The sequence below is a fragment of the Magnolia sinica genome, chromosome 11 (genome assembly GCF_029962835.1).
Source record: "Magnolia sinica isolate HGM2019 chromosome 11, MsV1, whole genome shotgun sequence".
NCBI classification, from domain to species: domain Eukaryota; kingdom Viridiplantae; phylum Streptophyta; class Magnoliopsida; order Magnoliales; family Magnoliaceae; genus Magnolia; species Magnolia sinica.
In genome coordinates, this window is record NC_080583.1 from 3663137 (window position 1) to 3686391 (window position 23255).

The window sequence follows — 23255 nt, forward strand, 5'->3', positions numbered from 1 at the left end:
TAAAAGCCGGGTATCCATAAAAAATTAAAAAAAAATTTTAAAAAAAAAGGATAAAAACCTCATATCATGACCAGCTAAGATACCAAGGGTCATGTGGCAAGAAATACCAGTGGCTTAAATCCAGACCAAACCAATTTGAACAACAACCAGCCACCAAAATGGCTGAATCACTATAAGCCTTGGCCTAATTAAGGGGATGACTGTTTTGTCCAAAAAATGCAACTACACCTGTAAATACTTAACCCATCTCTACTAGAAAATCAAATACTTACTGCTCACTAACAGCAGCTTACTTGTTAATTTATTCTATCTCCTTAACTTTAGAGATTAAGCAAATTTCCAGGCCAAAATGGACCAGAGGGGATCTAACCATTTAGAACAGGAATTGGACCAAAACAATCATGAAAACGGATCAAGGTCCAGTCTGGGTTTTAGAACACAGAAATAACTGCCCGAGCACCATCATGAACTGAAAGGCTACTACCAAACTGCAACTTTATGAAAATAGAAAAGCTCTGAAAAGGCATTTTCCTAGAGTTAAATTTGTTGTCATCCATGTAGGCCAGTCAAACCACCAGGTAACATCCTCAGGCTCATTGATTTGATAGATTGGGCTTCTCTGCTCCTTAAAACAAACCGTTAAAATGTACAGAGGCTTGGTTTCATAATCCCATAAATCAACAAGCTTCACAAAGAAATTAGGTGCTACAAGGTCATTGTGGCAGATATAAATGAAGTCATCCATCCAACTTCTCATTAGATTTTAGAAAAGCATTTCAGTAGAGCTAGCTCAATATGGAAGTATATAAGCTACAGTCCTACAGCCATGTATTCAAGGTCCATAGATGTTTGGTGACTCACTGAATTTACTCCTTGCGTAATAATTTATCAAGAGAATATAAACTGAACACAGCAACATCGAGCTGGTGCTCTAGTCCAGGATAGCCTTCTATTGCACAAAATGTTAGCAACACAAAATATATTCCTCAAGTAATTAGGATATTGCTTACTGAGACAAAAACATTCATCAATACATGTGCAAATTATATATATTTGCTTGACATGAGCCACCAGCATAGGAGGACAACAAACCTTGCAGCAATCGGGGAAAATCATCGAACTTCTAACTGCATAAGGACCAGCCAAATTCATTCTTCCAGCTGAAAAGAGAACTACATCCAATGAAAGCTCGGTTAGGGACATATCCACCTGCCAATATGACAAAAAATGGACTCTGAGAATTCCATGTAAGCAACCTTGTTTGAGAAAATGAATAAACACAGAAAAGGACAGTAAAACAATTTCAATGTATTGAGCTCCCAACCTGATTCATCCCAAAATAGAAATTCACGGGCACTCCTTGCCGGACTGTTTCCAAGCCATGAGAGTCAGATCTTGAGCGGTAAAACATACACACTTCAACAGGGGAAATGATTTCCTTCCTGCAGTGTGAAAGAAAGAGAAAAAAGAAATCCAAATATCAGGAAGACCAGCTTTGTACCTCTGCTAGAATCAGAGAGCAAAATAATTAAATCATGGAAAGCGGGTCATGATTTTTTATGTTGGAAAACTAACCAAAGATCTCTCCTTGCATCAAGGTAATAAATCGCAGCAGTGAATGTGGTTGTAAGCCTTGTTTTGGAAGATAAAAGCTGTAGACTGAATTGAAAATTGTCCATGCAACCGCGGAGAAGAGGAAATTTGTCATTCAATTCTGAAACTTCATGTAGGATGGTTAAACTAACTTTATCAATGGTAATATTTACATTTGGAAAATTGTTAAACTTATTATCCACATTAGATAAGTCATCTCCTGCATTTGTTCCACAAGTTTCATCAGTGTCGGTGTGAGGAACATCCAACCGCCTGACTTCCTGCATAGGAGAAGAACCAGAGAACAGTTTCACCTTAAATGGATGTCCTGGCTTCTTAACAAACTCTGGAAGCCCATCAACAAAGGCCACACCACAATCGCTCTTCTGGTTCACAAGGTAAAAGGCTTTTCTAGCCAATTGATTGTAAGATTCCAGGTCATTATCACCCTCATAACTTTCAGGCTTATAAGATAATGTTCTCCAAAGAGCCCACCCCCTGTCATCAGTGCTAGAGATATCAACAAAACCTGATCCTGGACGGAAGTTTAAACGTAGTGGCTCGCCTGCATCATTCTTTGCATGCAATGAAATCAAGGAAAACCATGAAACAGATGAATTCCATCTCCATTGATTGTGGTACCTCACCTAAACACAAGGGTAGTTCAGAAAAATATTGGAGTTGCAGCCATGAAGACTTGCAGGAAAAAAAAAAGTGCAAACAAATAAATGGTAAAATTAGACAGGAAAAGAAAATAGCACAGTACATTTCTACTCTGGTACATGTGAATAGCCTTCTCCCAGTTATTTGGGGTCGGCTTCCATGATTTGCTTGGCAGAAGTCTGGCTGCCCACCTGGCATCAACCTCTTTACCCAGTCTATGGACTGGAAGGCACAATGCTACTTGGTAGAGCATGCATGGTACATTTCTCCATAATTCACATGAAAGAAGCCACCAACTACAGCTTTCAATGTTCAGCACTACAAAAGCCTATTTGAAGGATAGCAATAGACAATAGCCTGAACTAGCAAGTACTGAGGAACAAGGGTACAGCACATGTGACAAGGCCAAGATGAACTATATGATCCTCGCACCAAGGATAAGCAGTGTCCTCAGGCATTGAATACGTAGAAATTGTGGCCTATTTTTTGGTGATCCAATCCGTAGATTGATGGCACACCTTGCATGGACAATTCCCCAAATGTCTCCTAGGTTGAAGATCATAACCTTCCAATCTAAAGTCATTTTTCCATTGCATGTGAACCACTGATTATTTTTTTTGCCCTTAACCATCTATTTGCAGCCCACTCATCGAAGGATTAGGACCTTCCAATTCATCTGTTCACAGTGGATGCTACCAGATCAAACAGTTGGGACCACTGAAGCAATATGTAATTCCTCAGTCAAGGCCCAAAAACACTGCATATTGTCAGGCCGAGCATATATAATTCTTCAGTCAAATGGAATTTATCTGGCACGAGTTAGTTGGAAACAGCTATATATAAAATGCGTATACAAAGGAATTCATTGGCCTCTAACTTGCACCCAACAGAGGAGCACATTTCAGTTCACGAACTTGACAGGAGGCACTTATGGATCATATGAAAGCCAAATGCTGCAAAAGAGAAAGCCTAAACCATTATGGGTGAATTATGTCTCTGTCAAATGAATTGAGAAAATGATGACTTTCAGATATGTGCCTATAAAACTAATAACTGAAAAGAAATTCCTGCCTGACCAACTAGTCACCAAAAAAAAAAAAAAAAAAAACTGATGCAGAAAAAATCCAATTCTTTGCAAATTAAGCACAAAGAAGAATCCCTAGTGGGGGTGGCTAACACTGAAGTGTGAACTGACAGTGGGTGTACTAACAAGCTAACCAAAAAAAAAAAAAAAAAAGCACAGAGAAGAAATTTCCTGCAAGCTTTTGAAATAAATGTTATCAAAATCAATCCTTCCGACCAAAACTTCTTTCACTTGTTAGCTGCTACCAGAGAAGTCTGTTTCCATAACCGAGAATATGAGAAGTTATTCCCACTATATGGAACTTGGGACTAGGAACCAACCCACGAGTAAGGTAGTCAATTTTTAGAAGTGAAAAGCACAAATGTGTTATGTTTGCTGGGAATAACATCTTCATTTTTTTTCTTTTTTCTTTTTCTTTTTTCATTTTCTTTTTTTTCTTTTTTCTTTTTTTGGAAAATTACAGAATTTTATTCAAGAAACGCCAAAAAGTCAAAAAACGACAACCCGAACACAGAAACCAACTACAACCCACGCAAGGAAGCCAGGGAACCAATGCCTAAGGTCTTAGAACAAGAAGCCCATCCCATTACGTCTAGCTTAGCCCTCCCATACACCTCTGAGACAGTCCCGCATTTATTTTGAAAACATCTCCTATTTCCTCCCCCCAGATGGCCCAAAGGACTGCTAACAACACTAGACGCCACACCACCTTCCTTCCCAACACCACCACCATGCCCAGACATACGAAGTATCTCAATAGATCCCGGCATTACCCACGACACTTGAAAAGAAATAGAAAATCTCCCCCATAACCCGCAAGCAAAATGGCAATGATTGAATAAGTGATCCACCAATTCTGGATTTTGCATACATATAATGAATGAACATCTCCTAGCAGTTGACAACATTTTATCAAACTCCTATCTATCAATCTGGTAATAACTGATATTTGACTCATTGGATGAGCTGTTGGAGAGTGTAGTGTGTGTGAGTGATCCAAGGTTCAAACCCTGGTACTGTTACCTTTCAAAAAAAAAAAAAAAAAAACTGATATTTGACTCTGAAGCATGTGTTGAATGAAATGAAAGCATAGAGATACACATACTCTAAAAAGGGCTCTTTGTCCAGCAAGAGAATAATGGATGACACCAACTAAACGGTACTTGTTTTCTACAGCCTCAACCGCAAAATACATGTGTTGGTGAATATCTTTGATTGCAACAACAGCTCCTGTCAAAGTCATGAACATTTCTTCAGCTCAGTATATCTCAGGTACACAAGATCGAAATGAATACATTTCATAAAGGTAATACCATCTAAAAATGTATTTTCTGAACTACTTTCATGCCCTTGGTTTCTGGATCCAAACTTTATTTTCATCTCAGTACCAGTGTTCCGGCTGGAAACCCCAGATAAGGGTGTAACAAGAGCCAAGATCATCTGCACTGATAAAAGAAAATGAGATATGCCTCAAGTCAAATGAGGTAAGAAAACATATACATCTTAAAGACATCAACATACAACGTCTTTATTGACAAAGAACATCTTGCCGATGCATACAAACATCTTTTGAAGTGTTCCAGTAATATCAGAATTCAGGAAAGCAAGGTAGGTTACTATTTTTTCTTTTTCAGGAAAGCAAGCAAGGGCTGGAGGCCCATACTATACTTATCTTCCTATAGCAACACAATACATTTTTCTGGTCCAAGTCTAACACTTAAAATCTTGGATCATAAATTTTTTCCAGGACTGCAAAGCTGAAGTTGCTGACCTGATAAGCCCCCATTAAATAATCAGGGACCATCTGGCCTGAATCTGATAGCTCAACTGCAAGGGAGGACTAATGATGTTGAATCAGTGTTTTCAGAATTCATTTGCTCCATCTTCATTTATCTTTCTCTTCCAATAAACTATTGTTAGTTATCACAAAAGTTTTTTATTTTTTTAAGGAAAAAGGCCAAAGAGCAGTACAATGAAACTATGTTATCTGTATCACATTAACAGACACACAAAAAAAGAGCACACACACGAGCGCACATACATGAAAGGGAAAAAAGGAAAAAGGTCAAAAAGTATGCTATACATATCGCATTCACACACATAAAAGGGGAAAGAAAGGAGTATGCACACCCACACACGCACGCGAGAATGCACACGTAGGCGCGCGTGCGCACAACCACACACGTGCACGAAAACGCGCACACCCACAACTCACTCACACCCAACACAAACGCATGCACAAACGCGTGCACGCACACCCCCCACGCACATGTGCGCGCCCCTGCCCCCACCTGCACACACACACAAAAAGAGTTCTACCACTAACCTCTATTTCTGATGGTGTGATTGTTACACACAAACAAAAAAGTGTTCCTGGAAAACCACTTGCCTCTATTTCTGATAGTATTATTGTTACACTAGCAGAAACAAAAACAAAAACAAAAACAAAACAAAACAAAAAAAAAGTTCCTGAAAAACCACTCACCTCTATCTGTGATAGTGTGATTGTCAGATCAAAACCTGAAACGGAACCACTGCCAACCCAATCATTCTTCATTCGTGCATGACCCAGATCACCTCCTGGAATTGCCTTCTCAACCATAATGGAAGCAACAATGTGTTTCAAGATATGACTTCCATGACTCAAAAGATTGAATCCAGATACACCACCCTCTAAAAATTCATTCTGGGAAACTGAAGGCCTTGTAGAATATGCATCATCCTCTGCAGGAAGTTTGCTTTCTGTAAGTTGGGAGGGTTGAGTAGGCTGTCCATATCCAGCACGAGATGATGAATCATTAGATATGTAAGAGCGAAAACGGGGAGCCAGAATGTCCATTGCTGTTTGTTCCGATGAACTCTTTTGTAGGTTCTGAGAGAGGATTGTCAAACGGGACAGATTGAATAAGAACTTTCCTCTCGAATTCATCAGTTCAAATTTTAAATGGAAGTCAGCTTCTAACATAAGTTCCCAAGTTCCACCTACAGGAAAACAATATACAAAATAAATGCACTAGAAGAATTTTTCAGAGTTTAGTGAGCGAGAGGTATGTACCAGATCCATCTGCAGTAGCAAGTACAAGGGAAAGCCTAGAGAGTCTTATCATAATATTCTCGGGAAATTTCCATTTGCTTTCATCAGATATATTGCATGTTTTGGAGGCTAAAACTGAGGATCCTGCATCATTGACACAGTCTTTGCTAAGATGATCACTTGCTCTAACCAAACTCTCACCATGAACCATAAGAGTTTCAACTGTTTCAGATTCTCTTCCACATGAAATGTGGGAGAGGTCTGTAATCCAAAGAAGATGTGCTCTAAAACAGTGGATAAACGTGGCCAATGCTGTCGTTTCAAGGAAAAAAAGACCACCCTGTGCAATAGCACCACGGTTAGTTCTCATTAAGATTTAAGACCTAAGTATTCAAAGAAAGAGCTACAGAGCCAGTGACACCAGTTTATGTGATTCCAACAAATGCATGTCTTCTAATGCACTAGTAGCATTGTAAAGACTTAAAGTGTAAAAAACAAATGCTTAGAAGAGGGAGATCATGAAGTGATGTAAAATGGTTACAACAGAATGAAACAACCAGCTCATGTGACAGAAGATGTAGGAATCATGAAAGTGTGATTAGTTAATGGTCAAAAGGAAATCTGAGTAAAATGTCTGAAAAAGAAAGAACAATACAGCAACAAGAATGTTCCGAAATGATACATTAATTTCTAAAGCATTATTAATACCTGGATTTCACAAGAGATCATGTGAAATTCTCCACCAATAGACAGTGAAAGCTGAAGCTTATTGGGTTGATGTGCTCCAATTATTACATCCTTGATAGAGGGTTCTACCATAAAAATCTCATCAAGTCCAATGCTTATGAGCAACCAACTAGTTGAAGTTGGCTGTAGTAGACCTGTAGTAAGCAAATGATCATGTCCCAATTCTTGATTAGGAACACATGATTGGATGTCTGATTCTTCACCCAAAATCGTCAAATCAGGACCCTCCATGGCCTCCACTGCATATGAAGGTTGTGAGCTACAAGGAGCAGAGCCATCAACTGTATTCTTGATTCCTTCAGAAGAGAAAGCACCTCCACATGGACCAGCACATATACTAAATGTACAACTAGAAAGATAAAATTCGTATAAGCAATTAACAGACTGATGAAGCAACTTTCTTACTTCCGACTCATTAGTACATTTTCCTGCCTGACTTCGACCTCTGAAAATAACAGATCGAATTCCAGATATATCAAAAAGCACCTTCAGAAGCCCTTCTTCAGATGAAATCTGCATACATGAGCTCTGGACAGACATCCCAATGCCAAATTCCGGTACAGGGGGCATACCAGGCATGCTTTTCTCATATTTTGTGGGATTAATCCCATGGTGTGCAGCACTACTAGAAGCAGCATTAGCTTTCCGATGATTCTCACTGATGTGGTTTTCTCTAGAACTATCCATAATGATATCCAGTATCTTTAACTCCAGAGTAACATCCATTATAAATTTTGTGCCCTTAAGCATCAAAGATTTACATTTTTCTTCATATGCCGGCAAATTCCTATTGGTGTCCCTTTTAGCTGATGCCATATTTTTTCTGTGAAGTTCTTGAAGACACGCATCATCAGTAGAGTTGAGACTGAGAGAAGCATGTGACACTGCAGAGAGTACACTTTCAAGCACCTGAAGAAGAAGAAGAAGAAGAAGAGAGAGAGAGAGAGAGAGACATTTCCAGCCATCATAAACTGTATCAAGAAACAGAGCTAAAAGCATCTGATCATTTGCTAAAGGTTCAATCACTTACATCTAGCAATCTGATAAAGATATTCGAGGATCTCAAGTAACAAACATGAAGAGAAGAATCAACATGCCACTGTGACAAATATATGCGATATCAAAATAAAGCAATGGTAACAAGTAGGCCCGGATTCCATAGCATGAAGTGAATATGTCCAAAACAGGCATAAAAGACTTCATAATGACATTTAATCCCACAGAAATGTCAACAGAATCTAAAGCAGCGTCTATAAATTTTGTAATTCAAACTGAATTGGTGAGAATGCCACCACAAAAACAGAGAAAAAAGATGGCTGTACAAAAACATCAACGTTCTAGACTAGTTGACTTAAATGCTACTAACATTGTTTACAGGATAACAGTTGCATTACAAATTTCAAAAATTCAATCACATCAATGGAGAAAAATAAAAAAGTTAATGGGCTGTCAGTACTGAGGAATGGGGTGCATTAAAATTTTAAAAACATCATCATAAATTTAACATCTGTTAGAAATTCAAAAAGTCACACATCACCTTTAATGTTCGCAGATCAGAAGGGGCCGATTCATTTTTTTTAATTTTTTTTTGAAAAAGGTATTATTAAACATTCAAGAAGATCTGGCAGGGAAAAAAAAAAGCAAGTAACAAACAAAAACTTCCACTTAGTAAGTGAAGTTATAAATAACAAACAGTTATAGCTTCTCTCTCACCCCAAAATACTGGATTGCCTTCATTTTCTTTATAGGAAATTAGCCATTGAAACCAATTAACAATCACCAAAACATTAGCACTGGGAGCCTATGGCGCACAACACTTCAACTTCCATCGGTAATTTGAGATCAGAAGAATATGACAATAACATCCCTACGAGCTCCATGAGCTGCAGTGACAATTTGAAAGCACTGGGCAAATTGGCAACAAAGTTCTCTGGGACACGATTAGATCGGACATCATGGACTTCCTGCTTGAGTTTCATGCAAGGGGGAAGCTTTCCAAAAGTCTCGGAGCCTCCTTCATTACGTTGATTCCCCAAGTTGCTGGTGCTTCATCTCTGTCAAACTTCAGGCCTATTAGTCTCATTGGAGGCCCTTATAAGATTCTGGCTAAAATCTTGTCTACCAGACTATCGTCAGTCATGGGGAGGTTTATGAAAAAAATCAGAATGCATTCATTAAGGGTTGGCAGATAATCGACGGTGCGCTGGTAGCCAATGAATGCCTTCACTCTTGTCACAGGTCTGAAAGGAAATCTATCTTCTGCAAGGTGGATATTGAAAAGGCTTACAACCACGTTGAATGGGAATTTCTACAGTATATGTTGCTTCGCATGGGTTTTGGAGACAAATGGAGAAGATGGATCAAGTCGTGTGTGGGATCGGCTCATTTCTCTATCCTCCTAAATGGTGCTCCCAAAGGTTTCTTTCCTGGTTCGAGAGGATTACGCCAAGGTGATCCCCTGTCCCCTCTCCTGTTCCTCCTGATTGGAGAAGCCTTGTTGCAGATGATTCTCAGGGGGTAGACTGTAGGTATTTTCAAAGGCATATCGATATCTGGTGTGGACGGTCCTATTTCCCACATTCAATTTGCTGATGATACTCTCATCATGGCTGAAGCTGACTCTGAGGCTATCACTGACCTGCATACGACATTAAAATGTTTTGAGGCAGTGTCGGGTTTGAAAATCAACATGGCCAAATCTAAAGTATATGGGGTGAACGTGTCGGACCAGGATCTCTCTGCCTACGTTGATATCCTTGGCTGCTCCGCGGCTTCTTTTCCTACGTCTTTCGTCGGCCTCCCTCTTGCAATAGGGCCTCCTCCGATCGCGATGTGGGAAAAAATTGTGGATAAAATTCAAAAGAAACTTGCAACATGGAAATGCCGTTACCTATCGATTGGGGGCAGGATCACCCTCATAAAAGCTGCACTGTCTAACCTTCCCGTTTACTTCATGTCCCTATACAGATGCCCGGCCTCAGTCTTGATGTGTATTGATAATCTCAAACGAAACTTCCTTTGGTGTGGCAAGGAGAATCATAAGAAACTTCATCTTATGGATTGGAAGGAGGTATGTAGTCACTATCGGAATGGGGGTGCTACTATAAAAAGCCTAAAGATTATGAATTCAGCTCTTTTGGGTAAGTGGTTCTGGCAGCTGGGTAAGGAATCAGAGGCGCTGTGGAACATCATCGTCAAAGGCAAATATGGTTCGTCTCCTGGTGGCTGGTGGACTAAGGACAATTCCTCATATAAGGCCTCTTATGTTTGGAGAGGCATTCTCCGATTTAAAACGCATGTGATTGACAATATAGGCTTTGATCCTGGAAATGGGACGAAGGTTAGATTCTGGGAAGATCGTTGGGAGGGAGATTACACCCTGAGAGGTAGATTTCCTAATATTTATCGTATCGCAGCTGATAAAGATAGTATGATAGCTAGCTACTACTCCCATGCTACAGTCGGTGGGGTTTGGGAAATTAATTGTGTCAGGAATCTTCACGATCGGAAGGTTGAGGAGTATGCAGATCTACTTCATTGCTTATCTAATGTAAACCTGGCTCAGTCTTCCCCAGATAATCTGATTTGGAAAAGAGATAAGTCCAGCACCTTTTCGACCAAATCGTTACACTCTATTCTTGCCCCCATTCCTCCCTCGTCGTTGCAGGCTATTCCTTTTGTTTGGAAATTTGCGCCCCCCCCCCCCCCCCCCCCCCCCACCAAAATACATCTGTTTTGGATGGTTGGCAGCGATGAACCAGATCCTTACGATCGACAATCTCAGAAAGAGAGGGATGCAGCTTGTTAACATATGTCTCTGCTGCATGAGAAGTCAGGAGTCTATAGATCACCTGTTGGTCAATTGCCTCTTTATTAATCAGATTTGGTGGGATTTTTTGTCCAGATTCAATATCGTCGGTTGCTTTCCAAATTCTGCTTCGGCAATGTTAGCAGCTTGGCATGGGTTTAAATTGGGTAAAGTTAAAACCCGTATTTGGAGAATGGCTATTCTTGCCATTTGGTGGGCGGTTTGGAAGGAAAGGAATGAAAGATGTTTCAACAACTCCCAGTCCTCGGCTACTTAAGTGGGATCCTTTGCTAAAAAGTTGATTTTCGAATGGGTGGTTAATGTATTGGGCCTAAAAGATTATAATCTTACTTTCTTAGGTCTATAAGTTGTCCGGTTCTGCAGTCCTACTTTGTAAGTTCCTTATATCTTTAATATATTTTCGTTACCTTTAAAAAATATATATAATCATAATAAAAATAAAAAAATAAAAAATAAAAAAATGGCAACGAAGTTGTATCCTTAAGGTCAGTCTCATCAGAAGCCAAAACTTAACTACTGGGGAATGGTTACTACATGACTCCAGAACGGTTAGAAACTCACTCATCATTCAATTTTAGAGATGGGTTTAATGTGGACAAACACCATGAGTTTAATGATCAAGATCTATGAAGTCAAGGGTATAGAGCATAGCATCACAACTTTGATGGTAAACATATGGATCTCATGTCATGTTTACAGATTTTAGTTATTCCTCAGCAGCCCTGAACCAAAACATTCTTTGAACGGAACAGAAGAATGACTCTCTACATAGAGCTGTCAATGGGCCTAGCTGGGGCAATGCGCTCACGGGCCTGACCCATTATGGACTGCACTTGAGTTTAGCAATCAGGCCCAAGGGCCAGGCCTGAAATCCAGCCTGTTTATAAATAGGGCCCAGCCAAGGCTGTCTTTTAAAGCCCATAGGCCCAACCTGAGTCCAGCCCCACCCATAACATAGTTAATCTAATAAAAATCAGAGGTAGATTTGTAATGTAATAAATGAAATGAAAATCCTATAGCTAACCCTCTACTACCTTGTAAGCCCCCAACAAACCTGCATAGTCTATGAGCGCATGTCCTACCTCTTGTACAATCTACAAACCCACGCCATATACTTCTATCCACGCTCACTGATCTGAATAGCCAACAAAAGGTTAAAATTGCTACTACTCAAAGGGTTACAATCTTCCTAAACACCCATTTTCAGGCCATTGATTGAAGCGCCAGAAATTTCTTCAGAAGAATTTTCAGTTGGGCCCTAACTAGGCTCAAGGTTGGACCTCCCCTTTCTAGCATAGGACAGACTCGGGCCTGTCTATTTTGGCCCGGGCCAGACCTGGGCCTAGATTCTGTTTTTGCAAGCTAGGTTTGGACAGGCCCTGGGCCCACTGACATCCCTAATTCTATATATTGGGAAAAGGACCTTCTAGCCACATGCTAAACGACAACCAAAAAAAACAAAAATACAAGATCTGCAACAACAGCTTTGACGCGTGGTGGAAGAATTAGAAGTTTATCATGCATTGGGCTCTAGCAATCCAAAGTTACAAGGCACTAAAGTTAGGGGCCATTTGGCAGCACGGATTTGGGGGGATTTGAGGGTATTTCGAATCTATTGATCATTTGGCAAGGTGGATTAGAGGATATTCCAAATCCAAGGGATTTCAAATCCTCACCTTCGGTGAGTTTTGCAATCCCTCCCTTTGCTTGGATTACCAATCCTCTTTTTTTTTTCTTTTTTCCTTTGTTTGTTTGTGCTCATTTTGAAAGGCAGGAGAGTCGCATGTGTGACATGCATGTCCACTAGGCTACATATCTATTGTGCACAGGGCCCATTGATGATATCCCAAAACAATCAGATTATCAAGTGCATCACTAAAATTACATAAATAGAATTATCTGAGCAATCCAAACATTGGCCATGTAAATCAACAGTTAAACAACATTGGTTAGTCGCTCAGTTGTGATCCTATGTTTGTGGCCCGTCTGAGGCTGGAATTTCATCATTTTTAGCCAAAGTAAATATTTCAATGGGCCTATTACAATCATTGTGTCAAACATCCCATATTTACACTAATTAGGGGATTAGAGTCAATTTAATAATTAAATTTATAACTCCAATAAATATAGTACATAATTTAAGTGCATAGCTATTTTTGAATTACAGGAGATTCTGAATCCAAAGTGCCAACACAACCAGAGAATTCCAAATCCAGGGGATTTCCAATCCAGGTATTCTGAATCCACGGTGCCAAACGAGGCCTTAATGATTTCCTATGATTGGATTTCTTTTGTTTGAAGAAGGGCAGCATCCTCAATATGTAGATATAGTGGCCCCTTCACATATTTGTGCCATTTTTGGAATGAGAAAGAGAACACTTTTCACAGAGATTGTTGCAATGTGAGAGGGATTTTTTCACTCTCTTGAAGGGATTATGCTGGAGGACTTAGAATCTTGCAAAGAGCTTTATCTACTCCTTTGATTGTAGAAGGTAATTTGCTCAACATGACCCACCACGTAAGTAGCTAGGGCAGCCCCTTGTAGACTTGCTAACCCATTTAAGGAGATTCAGACTATTACTAGCTCCTTGGACATGTTTCGCCATCTCCATAGAGAGAGAAATGAGGATATAAGTCTCACCGGACAAGGAATGAGATTCAAGATCCCTGATGCATCTTGGAGAGCTATTTCCACTGGCTTAGGTTAGTATGGACTTGTTAATTCTGGGTTTCTTTCTTTAATAGGACAGGTTAGTTATCACAAAGAAATTTCAACAATAACATTGTTGTGTGGTCCCTTGAAAAAACAATATGCATGGTGAACTTTCTTATTATGAAAGTCTAATGAATAACAATGTAAAATAGGAATGATGTTAAAAAAAAAAAAAAATGTAAAATTAGGAAATTGTTCTTTTTCAACTAATGGGTATGGCATGTGCAACACACATGGAGAGAGGAAGCGGTTTGCTAGATGTGGAGAGTGTTGCACATGGAGAGAGGAAGCAGTTTGCTAGATGTGGAGGGGGGTGGGGGGTAAAAGGGGAATTATTTGGTACTCTAGTAGAGTATGTCACCTCATAGGATATGTCGGAACATCGGCCATTGGATCTGGGTCCATTTTAATGACCAAGACCGTTTATATGATGGTCCTAGTTGTAGGTAGGTTTTGACCACATGAAGTTTATTTTTTCTTTTCTTTTTTCTTTTCTTCTTCTTCTTCTTCTTCTTCTTCTTCTTCTTCTTCTTTTTTTGAAAGATGAAGATTTTATTAATGAAGACCAACGCCGAAAGAATTACAAATCAGACCAAGAAGAAGGAAAGAAAAAACTCTTGCCAAGAACTTTTAAGGCTAAAACCCACCCATTACATTCAATTTTGCCCTATTAAACACCATCCCTACAAGCCCACCACGGTTCCTAAAACATCAGTTATTCCCTTCTTCCCAAAGGAGACCATATGCCGGCTAGCAAAAATAGAAGATTCCATATTGAAGTATCTCAACCCTTTGATTACTTAAAGGTTATGCAGAGCATCCAAATTCCAAGGAAAAGAGTCAAATGATCATAGGGATAAAATATCACAATCAAAGATTTTTATTTTTTATTTTTTTTTGTATGTACCCCATCTAAGGTGAGACCCATCATATAAACAGTTTGGATCATTGGAAGATGACCCTAGAACCGAAAGTCACGACATATCTTAAAGCAAAATGTCGGGATGTATTCCAGCAAACCTCGTTTCAGTGTGGCACGGGCTACATGGAATTCAAGCTCCCTGCAGACTACCCGACATTTTAAAATGACAACATGCCCTATCCAAGGTAGAGTAGTTAGAATCTATACCATCAATGAAATATGAATTGTTGGTTGCTAAACATGCATACACCGCCAAATTACCTAAATACCCTTATCTTTGTTCCAAATCCCTTTCAACAACCTTAAAAATCCAAAGTACCCTCCAAGAACTAATTACAAGGAAAATTTTGCCCCTGGCTACTCCTGTTATATATAGAAGAGATGAGAAAATGAAATAATGTTAAAACAAAAGAAACAAACCTACAAATATTATAAAAGCAGGATGGCTAGCATCCAAACGCTACAGAAAAGAATGCCCAAACAAACCCTAAACTAGAATGTCAAGTGACTAGTGAGCCCCAATAATGGCAGTTTTGGATCCAATACTCAGGAAGATTATACTTGGACAATCACCTGACAAGAAGTGCATAATTCATCCACGTAAGATATGATGTTCAGCCCTTCAGCTATTCCACTCAAATTCATTGATAAAGCATTTACTGTTGTTGTAAAGGAATGATGATAATCCCTGCAGGAGAAAGTGGAAATTGTTTTATCATGCCGTGATTTTAATGAACATCAACATCTATCCAAAAGCATGACATACCCAGAAATAGAAAACTATGTACGGTGTAAAGATCTCAACAACTTTTTTTTCCCAAGCTTCTCAAAGATATACCAGCACCACCACAATGAACACATCGGCAGCACCAGCAACCATTTAAGTTAACCTCAAAAGTCATACTAAAAGTGAAATCTTCACAATCACAGGCATCAATAAGTGCGTAGAGCATAAACCTCACAGGAGAACCCTGCTGCCTGTACTTATGAACTATAAGCAAAATGCTTTTTTCCTTCTTCTTTTTTCATTGTAGAGGCCACAGGCATCTCTAACAATTTGAACTGTACAGTGACGGCATGGAACGCTTCTTTCCAAAGCCAACATACAGACATATAGAAAGTCCTTCTCATTGATTGCAATCAACCTATGTGATAATCCATTACATTGCGCCTGTGGTAGTTTTATGCTCTCACTGCCAGTCTGCAGTCCGGAAAAAGAAGGGTTGCATCAAGTTGGCAGCCAAGCATCCAACTTATGCCATAACTTCCAACATGAATCCAGCCAATATGACATGCCAAAAGGATTCATGTGCCAACCCCAAGTGATTGGGATATGGTTTGGAGGATGATGAGAACCCAAGGGATCTTCCCCACTAATGAAAAGGGAAAAGTCTTCCTCACCCAAAGAGGAAACAAAATCATAATATTTGATCAAAACTGCAATGAGAAATGCAGTTTCGAAAAATATCATTTATTAAATGTAAAAGAAGATAAATGAAAGAAATACAATTAAAGGGTCGAGAGGTTCCCTTTAGTGGTGCTCTACTTTAATCTTTCTTTTAAAAGTGCTAGTACCCAGACTCCAGATTGTCACCAGCCCTCATCACACAAAAATTCAGCAGATATACAAATCTTCACACATGATTTGTGAATACATGGACCAAAAATGCATGTATGTATTGGCATATGTTGATCGAAATGTGCATGCATAAGCATATTCTTCAAAGAAGTGGATAATGCAAACTTCATGTGCACCCAACCAAGCGAGAATAGTTGCATGCTGGAACACCCTGGAGTGTTTTCCCACGGAGGATGTACCTGATGTAAAATTATTGGTTCATTTGAAATTGTCGTGCAACACAAAGTAAAACAAGTTTCTGCTCATGCCGATAGGAAATTGATACTAAAAGAGAACATTTTGCACTGGTGGAAAATCTCCCTGACATCTTAAATGGCAACATGATTTCAGCTCGTAAAACATTTGAATAAAAGCACATGGAAATGCTAAGGAAATTCTACTAATACAAAGGAATTCCAAGAAGGTTTGAAGAACAATTCATCCCCTTTTACTTTTCTTTTTTTATTTGTTTGGAAGGCAAGAACGGGATTCATTCATGGCATCAATTTGCTAATATGGAAGGTCAACAAAGAGAAACATTTATAATAAATAAATTAATTAAATTGAGAGAGAGAGAGAGAGAGAGAGAGATTGCTACCTGCAGGATGAGGACTGCATTGTTACTGATATGGGTCCAATAACTTGGGACCGCTGATTTTCTACTAAATCCTCTAAGAAAGCATTTAGGCCATTAAATTTGACATAAGCATCAAGTGCAACCCGGCCTTGGGAGCTATAGGTTTCATTGAATTTTGCTTTTGGAATATCTACCAACCGTGGCTCTGTCAACCAAATGTACTCAGCTGCTGCTTCATCAAATCTTGGTCCCCCAGTCAATGCTGCTAAAACGGATTTTGAAGTTGGCCAGACAACAACTTCAATATTCTCCAGATCGACTGTAAAGTAACAACTTTTACCGCCTTGAGTAATGATGACATCTTGTCCCCTGTCACTCTGCAATCTTTGTTCTTGCATGGACATCCGAATCTTAGGACCAGCGATGGCTACTCCAATTTGTAAGTGTTTCTTTGGAATCATTTTTTGCATTGCCATCTTCATTCCACTGGCATAGGACCCAAACTGATCTTCCAATCTAACTTCAGTTTGGTGCTCAATGATGATAGAAGTATGAGAATGAACCTCAGTCCTCCCATTGCTGGCGGTCCAATTACAAGCATCTTGTATCTGCCTAAGTAGCATAGCAAAAGACATTATTGACATATATTCCAAATCAAAGTTCAACTTCCCCACAGTCAAACTGCATTTACAGAGCCCATAGTCCGGTCCATTGAGATAAGGATCCATGAGGAAGCTTTTAATTTCACCAAGAAGGAAGGGATGTTCCAAATATTGGATCTTATTTCCTTCAAATTTCTTGCCATTCCTTATCCAATCTGACCACATTCCTCCTAAATAATTTTCCAGAAGTAAGATGTGGACGCTAGAGGTAAAATTCATAGAATCTATAATTTTTTCGGACAGGCAAAACTGAGGGGAAGGCTCGCTCCATAGAATTGCCTTCATTTCATTGTCAGCCTCATGTCTAAGTCTGCTGAAAGAGTGATGCGTCTCAATTTTTGAATTGCCACGCATAAGTAGAACTCTTGACAAAGACGAGAGAATTCTGAAATCCCCGCATGCCAAGGACAAAGATCGTGCAATGTGGTCTGCTACGTAAGTCAAGCATACAGCCTTGAGTGCAAGACAAAATGAAACTAAACTCAAGTCGGAGAGGCGAATATCAGACCCCAATTTTCCTTTAACGGGATCATGAACTGTGCTTACTGGGGAAAGACTAACAGAAAATTCTCCAAGGCTTAGACTGAAATGCTGAGAATCGGGATCGGTGTCACTTGATAAAAGCGATGGTCTATCACCTTCAAGAGAGCGGTACAAAACACTCTTCAAGAAGAGCAAACGCATCATTGAACGAAATATGTAGCAAATAACTTTCCAAAGAAATGAAAGCAATGCAAGGAATCTCGGCAAGAATGTGATGTTACAATCAGCTACTGATTTCAAATTACCATGCCGAAAATGCAACGCTGCTCTGTAACGAGCTATCCTCCGGGCCTGTTCAATAGCCTCGATGGGCAATTCCTTCTCTAGATTGGAAACCACTTTCCACTGATGTTTAACAGAAGTCAAAAATGTTCTGTCTTGGGCCATCCTAGCCACATTTAGTTTGAACTGATTTTCAGAAGAGTATCCAATTAGTAACAGCAACGACTCATAAGCACGGACATGACGCAGCCATACCACAGCAGTCATAACTAATCTCCATAAGGACCTAGTATTTGGTGTCAAATATCCAATTCTCCATACAACTATATCCCATAGTTCCCTCCCGCTTCTAGCACGCTTGACTTCTTTGGAAGACAGAATGTCTAACACCTGAAGAAGGATGGAAAGATCGACCGGAGAAAAGAACAAATTTACTTGTGGAGCATGAACTTCAACATCTGTGAGTTGAAGATTCTTAAATCGAATGCGGTAAAAAAGATCCATTGAAGGAGCAATACAGCTGACTCGGTCTTTCCTCTTCAGGCCAATCTCCAAACCACTGCCATTGAGAACAAAAGAGCTCACTTCTTGAGGAACAAAAACTGCACCAACAAGTCCTCTGAGCAAACAACTGCAGTCAAGAAATGGAGATTCTACGCTAAGTTCCTTTGCCCTCAAGAAACATGCAAGTGAATCATCTGCGTCATGCAACTTCAACTGGAAGTGAATATCATGTACTTGTAAGTGGCAACGCTCGAGTAGAATGTTCATTGCAGAAGTCATGGTCTGATTTCTTGGAGTGATGGCCAAAATTTTGTCAATGGTTTCATGCAAAGAAGTGCCCTGAAATTCATGGAAACAAAAAACATATATATATTCTCTAAATAGTCAAGCTAGTGTAATATGAAGCAAAAGTGTCAATTGTGTGACTGTACGTGCATGAGAACAAAAAACTTACGATACAAACCATTTCACTTGCACAATAAAGATTATCCATTTCAAAAGGCAACACTAACAACTTCGAGCTTAAAAACAGCCTTGAAAACCAAAGTGACAAATTTTGGAAACTCTGCTCCTTGCTCATGTGAGTCCACTTGGCTAGAGGTTGACAAATGGACTTGCACATGAAATCATGATTTAAGAAGTCATTGAGTTTTCCAGCCCACCATACTCATCCAAAAATTTCTTTCTCTTGGTGTGTCTGGTGGTGCCGGTGCTAAGCTCAAGATCAAACTGAAACCCAACCCCAAGTATTGATGTATAATCCAAACCAGCAAATCATGTTATCATTTCTTAATATTCAAAAACATAATTTCCCCCATCAAAGGAAAAAATTAATTGATGCAGACCCATGGCCCCACTTAGTTCCATCGTAGGGTCCAACAATAATGTAGGCCCACAGCCCACCATAGGGCCCAACATGTGCTGATCTTTTTACTGTTTTTTTATAGATTTAGGAGCTTAAATCAAGGATTCCAATTTACTATTTTTCTAAAATATGCAGGCTAACGTAAAGATATGATCGAAGATACGAAGATGATGTGATTAATGTGATTGAAGATATGGGGCTAATTTAAATATGTAATTAGGATTACTTTCTTTGTTTGCTTTTACTATTATTGGGCTTTTACCATCTTAGGTACATTAGAATGGTTTGAAATAAATTATGATTGAACCAAAATTAATCCCTTAGTTGGCAGAATTTTAATTAAAGATTCATTTAGAGTCTATAAAAGAAGATGGTGGGGTAGGAGTTACTGATTCTAATATTTTTCTAAGTGTGAGTTTTCTTGAAGTTTTTTTAAGGGAAGAAGGTTAATATTAATAAAGTTCTCTCTCATTCTACTCCCTTGTTCTTGTGGGTATGCTTTCTTAATTTTTTGCAGTTTGGGTATTGAGATCTCATTGACTCGATAACCGGGTTGCACCATTAATGAATTGGCTAAGACATGGTCTGACATGTCCAAGCTGGCTTGACAAACACATTCTCAACTCAACTGAGTCAAATCTTATTCCCTTCGACCTTCGGAGGCAGATTGATGTCTTACCTTTCATCGGGTCGTTGTTTAGGGCTCGTTTGGGAATTTGTAAATGGAGGTAAATGGGAAATGGAATTGGAGGTAAATGAATTTGGAGTAAATGACTTTCTCAGTTGTGTTAGGATGGGAGTAAATGAAATACGTTTGAACTCCAAATATTTTGTTTGGATGGGAGTAAATGGGAAAAATTGGAACGCATTGGAATTTTTCAATATATTCACAGAAACATAAGTGATATCCCAAATTAGCTTTAATATCCTGAATTAGTATAAATATGTGATATTTGTCAAGTGATCGTAATAAGCCCATTGACATATATACTTTAGCAAAAAATGAGGAAATCTCGAGCCTCAAGTAGGCGACAAATGTAAAGATCACAAACAAGCAACTTGCCACGTTTTTTAACCGTCCATTTGGACAGCCAACCTTTGGACGGTTTGGATCATTCTATTGGGGTGATTATAATAGCCAATAGTTGGATTGTTTCAGAGTATCATCAACGGACAACGTGTACAATGAACATGTGTGCATTGACACCTTTGTTTACTCCCGCAACTCTCCAAGGAAGCCTAATGCATGGGCATTTTCACACCGGGATCGAGTGGGGTAGCCTGTGGGAAGCAGGGACACTAGGAGTGGGCGGCCCGTGTGAGGCAATATCCATGTGATGTGGGGCCCACGAGGGGGGTTCGGCCGAGGTCCTAACCCATGCGATGTGGGGCCTAGGCTATGAGATAAAGGAATTGTTCACCATGCTCTATCAGTTCGAGCTTTTAGAGCAAGTGGTTAATTGTCATGCATCAAAGTGGTATTAGAGCGGAAGGTCTCGTGTTCGAATAGTAGTGTTTTAGTTCACTCATCCGGTGGACCCGCCATGGATGACAAGGAATCAAATATCTCCTCCAATGAATGATCCCAATCATATGATGGGAGGACTTCTTCCCATTGCATATTGACCATTGACTTATTTTATTTTTTACTATTGTTCTGAAAGCCAACAATCAGATGGCTAAGATTCTCCAATGGATTTTTACTATTGTTCTAAAAGCCAACAATCAGATGGCTAAGATTCTCCAATGGAGGTGCTTTTCGCACCATTGGTGATCCACTGATGGCCCAACAACCAAATGGTTAGGATTCTCCAATGCTTCTTGAACCCTGTATCCTGTATCCAGGCATTTTACGCTAAGCCCTACTTTGGCTACTCGCAAGAGTATAATTTAGAATCCTATGCTCATAACATTGCCAAAAGTCCCAATGTGGTACACGTGTGCAATACTAGACCATTCAAAAGGTGGTCCTACAAAATATGTACCATGGTCCAAGAGAAACGCTCATCATGCAGGCCACATGTGTACATCAAATCTGAACCATTGATCAATCATTTTCATCGAATCCATTCTTTTCATATTAGTCTGACCCACCTGATTCAAGCTAAAGTACATGCATGATAGGTCCACCTTACGAACAGCCCCGATCTCACACAATGTGCTACATTGGGATACCAGTCATCTTTTCTGAAGTATCATCCGAGCAACCACCAACTTGTCTGACTCAACAACCAAGCCAGCTGAGTCAGACTCACCCGACTCAGCTACCGCACCAACCAAGTCAGACCGAATCCAAATTCCGGCATACTAAGAACTGCTTCCTTCTCAATCAAATTCAGAAATACCTCCGGATCAATCAAAGCAAGCATCGCCTTCATCTCCTTCTCCCGCAAGTCCACTGAATCCTGCGACCCTTGCGAGCATCCCTCGCCCTCCAATTCCCTTCAAACCATCAAAATCTCCATCAAATCCACAACAAAAAAAAAAAAAAAATCCAATCCTTCTGCTCCGAATTACAATCAAAACAACAAAGAACCTCACCTCACGGCTAAAATTACATCAACGCCACTGATTTCGATACTAAGACCAGGAAACTCCCACAGGGAGATCCGAACGCTGAGATTCGCAACGGCGACGCGTTTGACCGACAGGCGGGACGAGCCGTTGATCAGACGGTTGAGAGCGGAGGGATCGAAGATAAGGTTCCTGGCGCGGATATTCGAGTGAAGGAACCCTAATTCGAGGTCCATGTCTGGTTCTTGTTCGAGCCATGGATGCAGCAGAGACGCTAGCTTCGATCGGATGGCGTTGCCAAAAAACATTGCAGGAGTTCGTGATTTGTCAGGATTGTGATTGTTCAGGATTCGCGTTTGGCTGTGGATTGGAATTTCGACATTTGGAGTAAACGAATTTTAGCAAAGAAATGGCGGCAAGAGAAATCACGGAGCCTTTTGCTTTTGCTTCTGTTCTCCTGGCATGAGCTTATGAGAGAGGAAGCTTTGATACTCTGGCAGAGTGTGATAGATGACACGCAGGCGCTTAATATTACTTAGAAAATGGACACGTGGCATACGAATAGTAAAATTACGCCGTCTAATTCATGTCCAGTGTAGATGTACGGTGAACCAAAAAAATAAGCTTATTTGGTTTTTTTAATTATCTAATTGGCGTACATTTATTGGATGGTTAAAAATGAAAATGATTGTACGGTCCTGTTTTCACAAACAAGCGTCCACGGATTAGATGTTAGGGTTGTTCTACTAATCTGATGTTGGGATTGTGACTTGGTTAAACTGGGATGCATGATCTACTCGGCTTCATTTCAGTTAATATCTACCACACGTGGAATGTCTGAGCGCCTGCATATCAAGGGTCATGTGCAGCTAGATCATCATATGACTCCTCTTATTCCAGGGCCCCTTTGGATGCGGAAGGGATAAGCCGCGGTTAAAGCTGGCCATTAAGTCGACTCGGTCAGAGTCAGGGCTGACCCAACTTGATCCAGTTTTGAAATAGGCCTGACCTGGACTTGAATTGATGCCGAGTCAAGCATGCCTGAACCAATCCAAGTCCGGATCCAGCCTGGACTAATCTGCACTGAATCCGACCTAGTTAAAAGTACTGAGTTGGTTCGAGTTGGCACCAATTTGGATCGAGATATGAAGGAATGAGTGGAGTT

The 23255-nt window shown here is 39.9% G+C and overlaps 1 protein-coding gene across 8 annotated transcripts in view; it reads right to left on the minus strand.

Annotated features, from left to right (window-relative positions):
• Positions 1–22568, minus strand: part of LOC131218589 (uncharacterized) — an 88962-nt gene extending 66394 nt beyond the window's left edge. Inside the window, exons 1-12 of one of the 8 annotated variants that reach the window (XR_009157780.1) lie at positions 22118–22560; positions 21922–22018; positions 16802–19050; positions 15159–15273; positions 7083–8030; positions 6396–6714; positions 5826–6322; positions 4654–4780; positions 4446–4570; positions 1576–2240; positions 1325–1442; positions 1093–1209 (exon numbers count right to left, since the gene is read on the minus strand). Coding sequence is in view for 7 of the 8 variants with exons in the window: in XM_058213213.1 (XP_058069196.1) it covers positions 1093–1209; positions 1325–1442; positions 1576–2240; positions 4446–4570; positions 4654–4780; positions 5826–6322; positions 6396–6714; positions 7083–8030; positions 15159–15273; positions 16802–19050; positions 21922–22018; positions 22118–22398 (5658 nt within the window). In the remaining variant the exon portion in view is untranslated. Of the gene's footprint in view, positions 1–1092; positions 1210–1324; positions 1443–1575; positions 2241–4445; positions 4571–4653; positions 4781–5825; positions 6323–6395; positions 6715–7082; positions 8031–15158; positions 15274–16801; positions 19051–21670; positions 22019–22117 lie in introns of those variants that run through there. The other 7 variants (XM_058213213.1, XM_058213215.1, XM_058213214.1 and 4 more) reach the window with 7 other exon arrangements.
• Between the last annotated feature and the right edge of the window lie 687 nt (positions 22569–23255).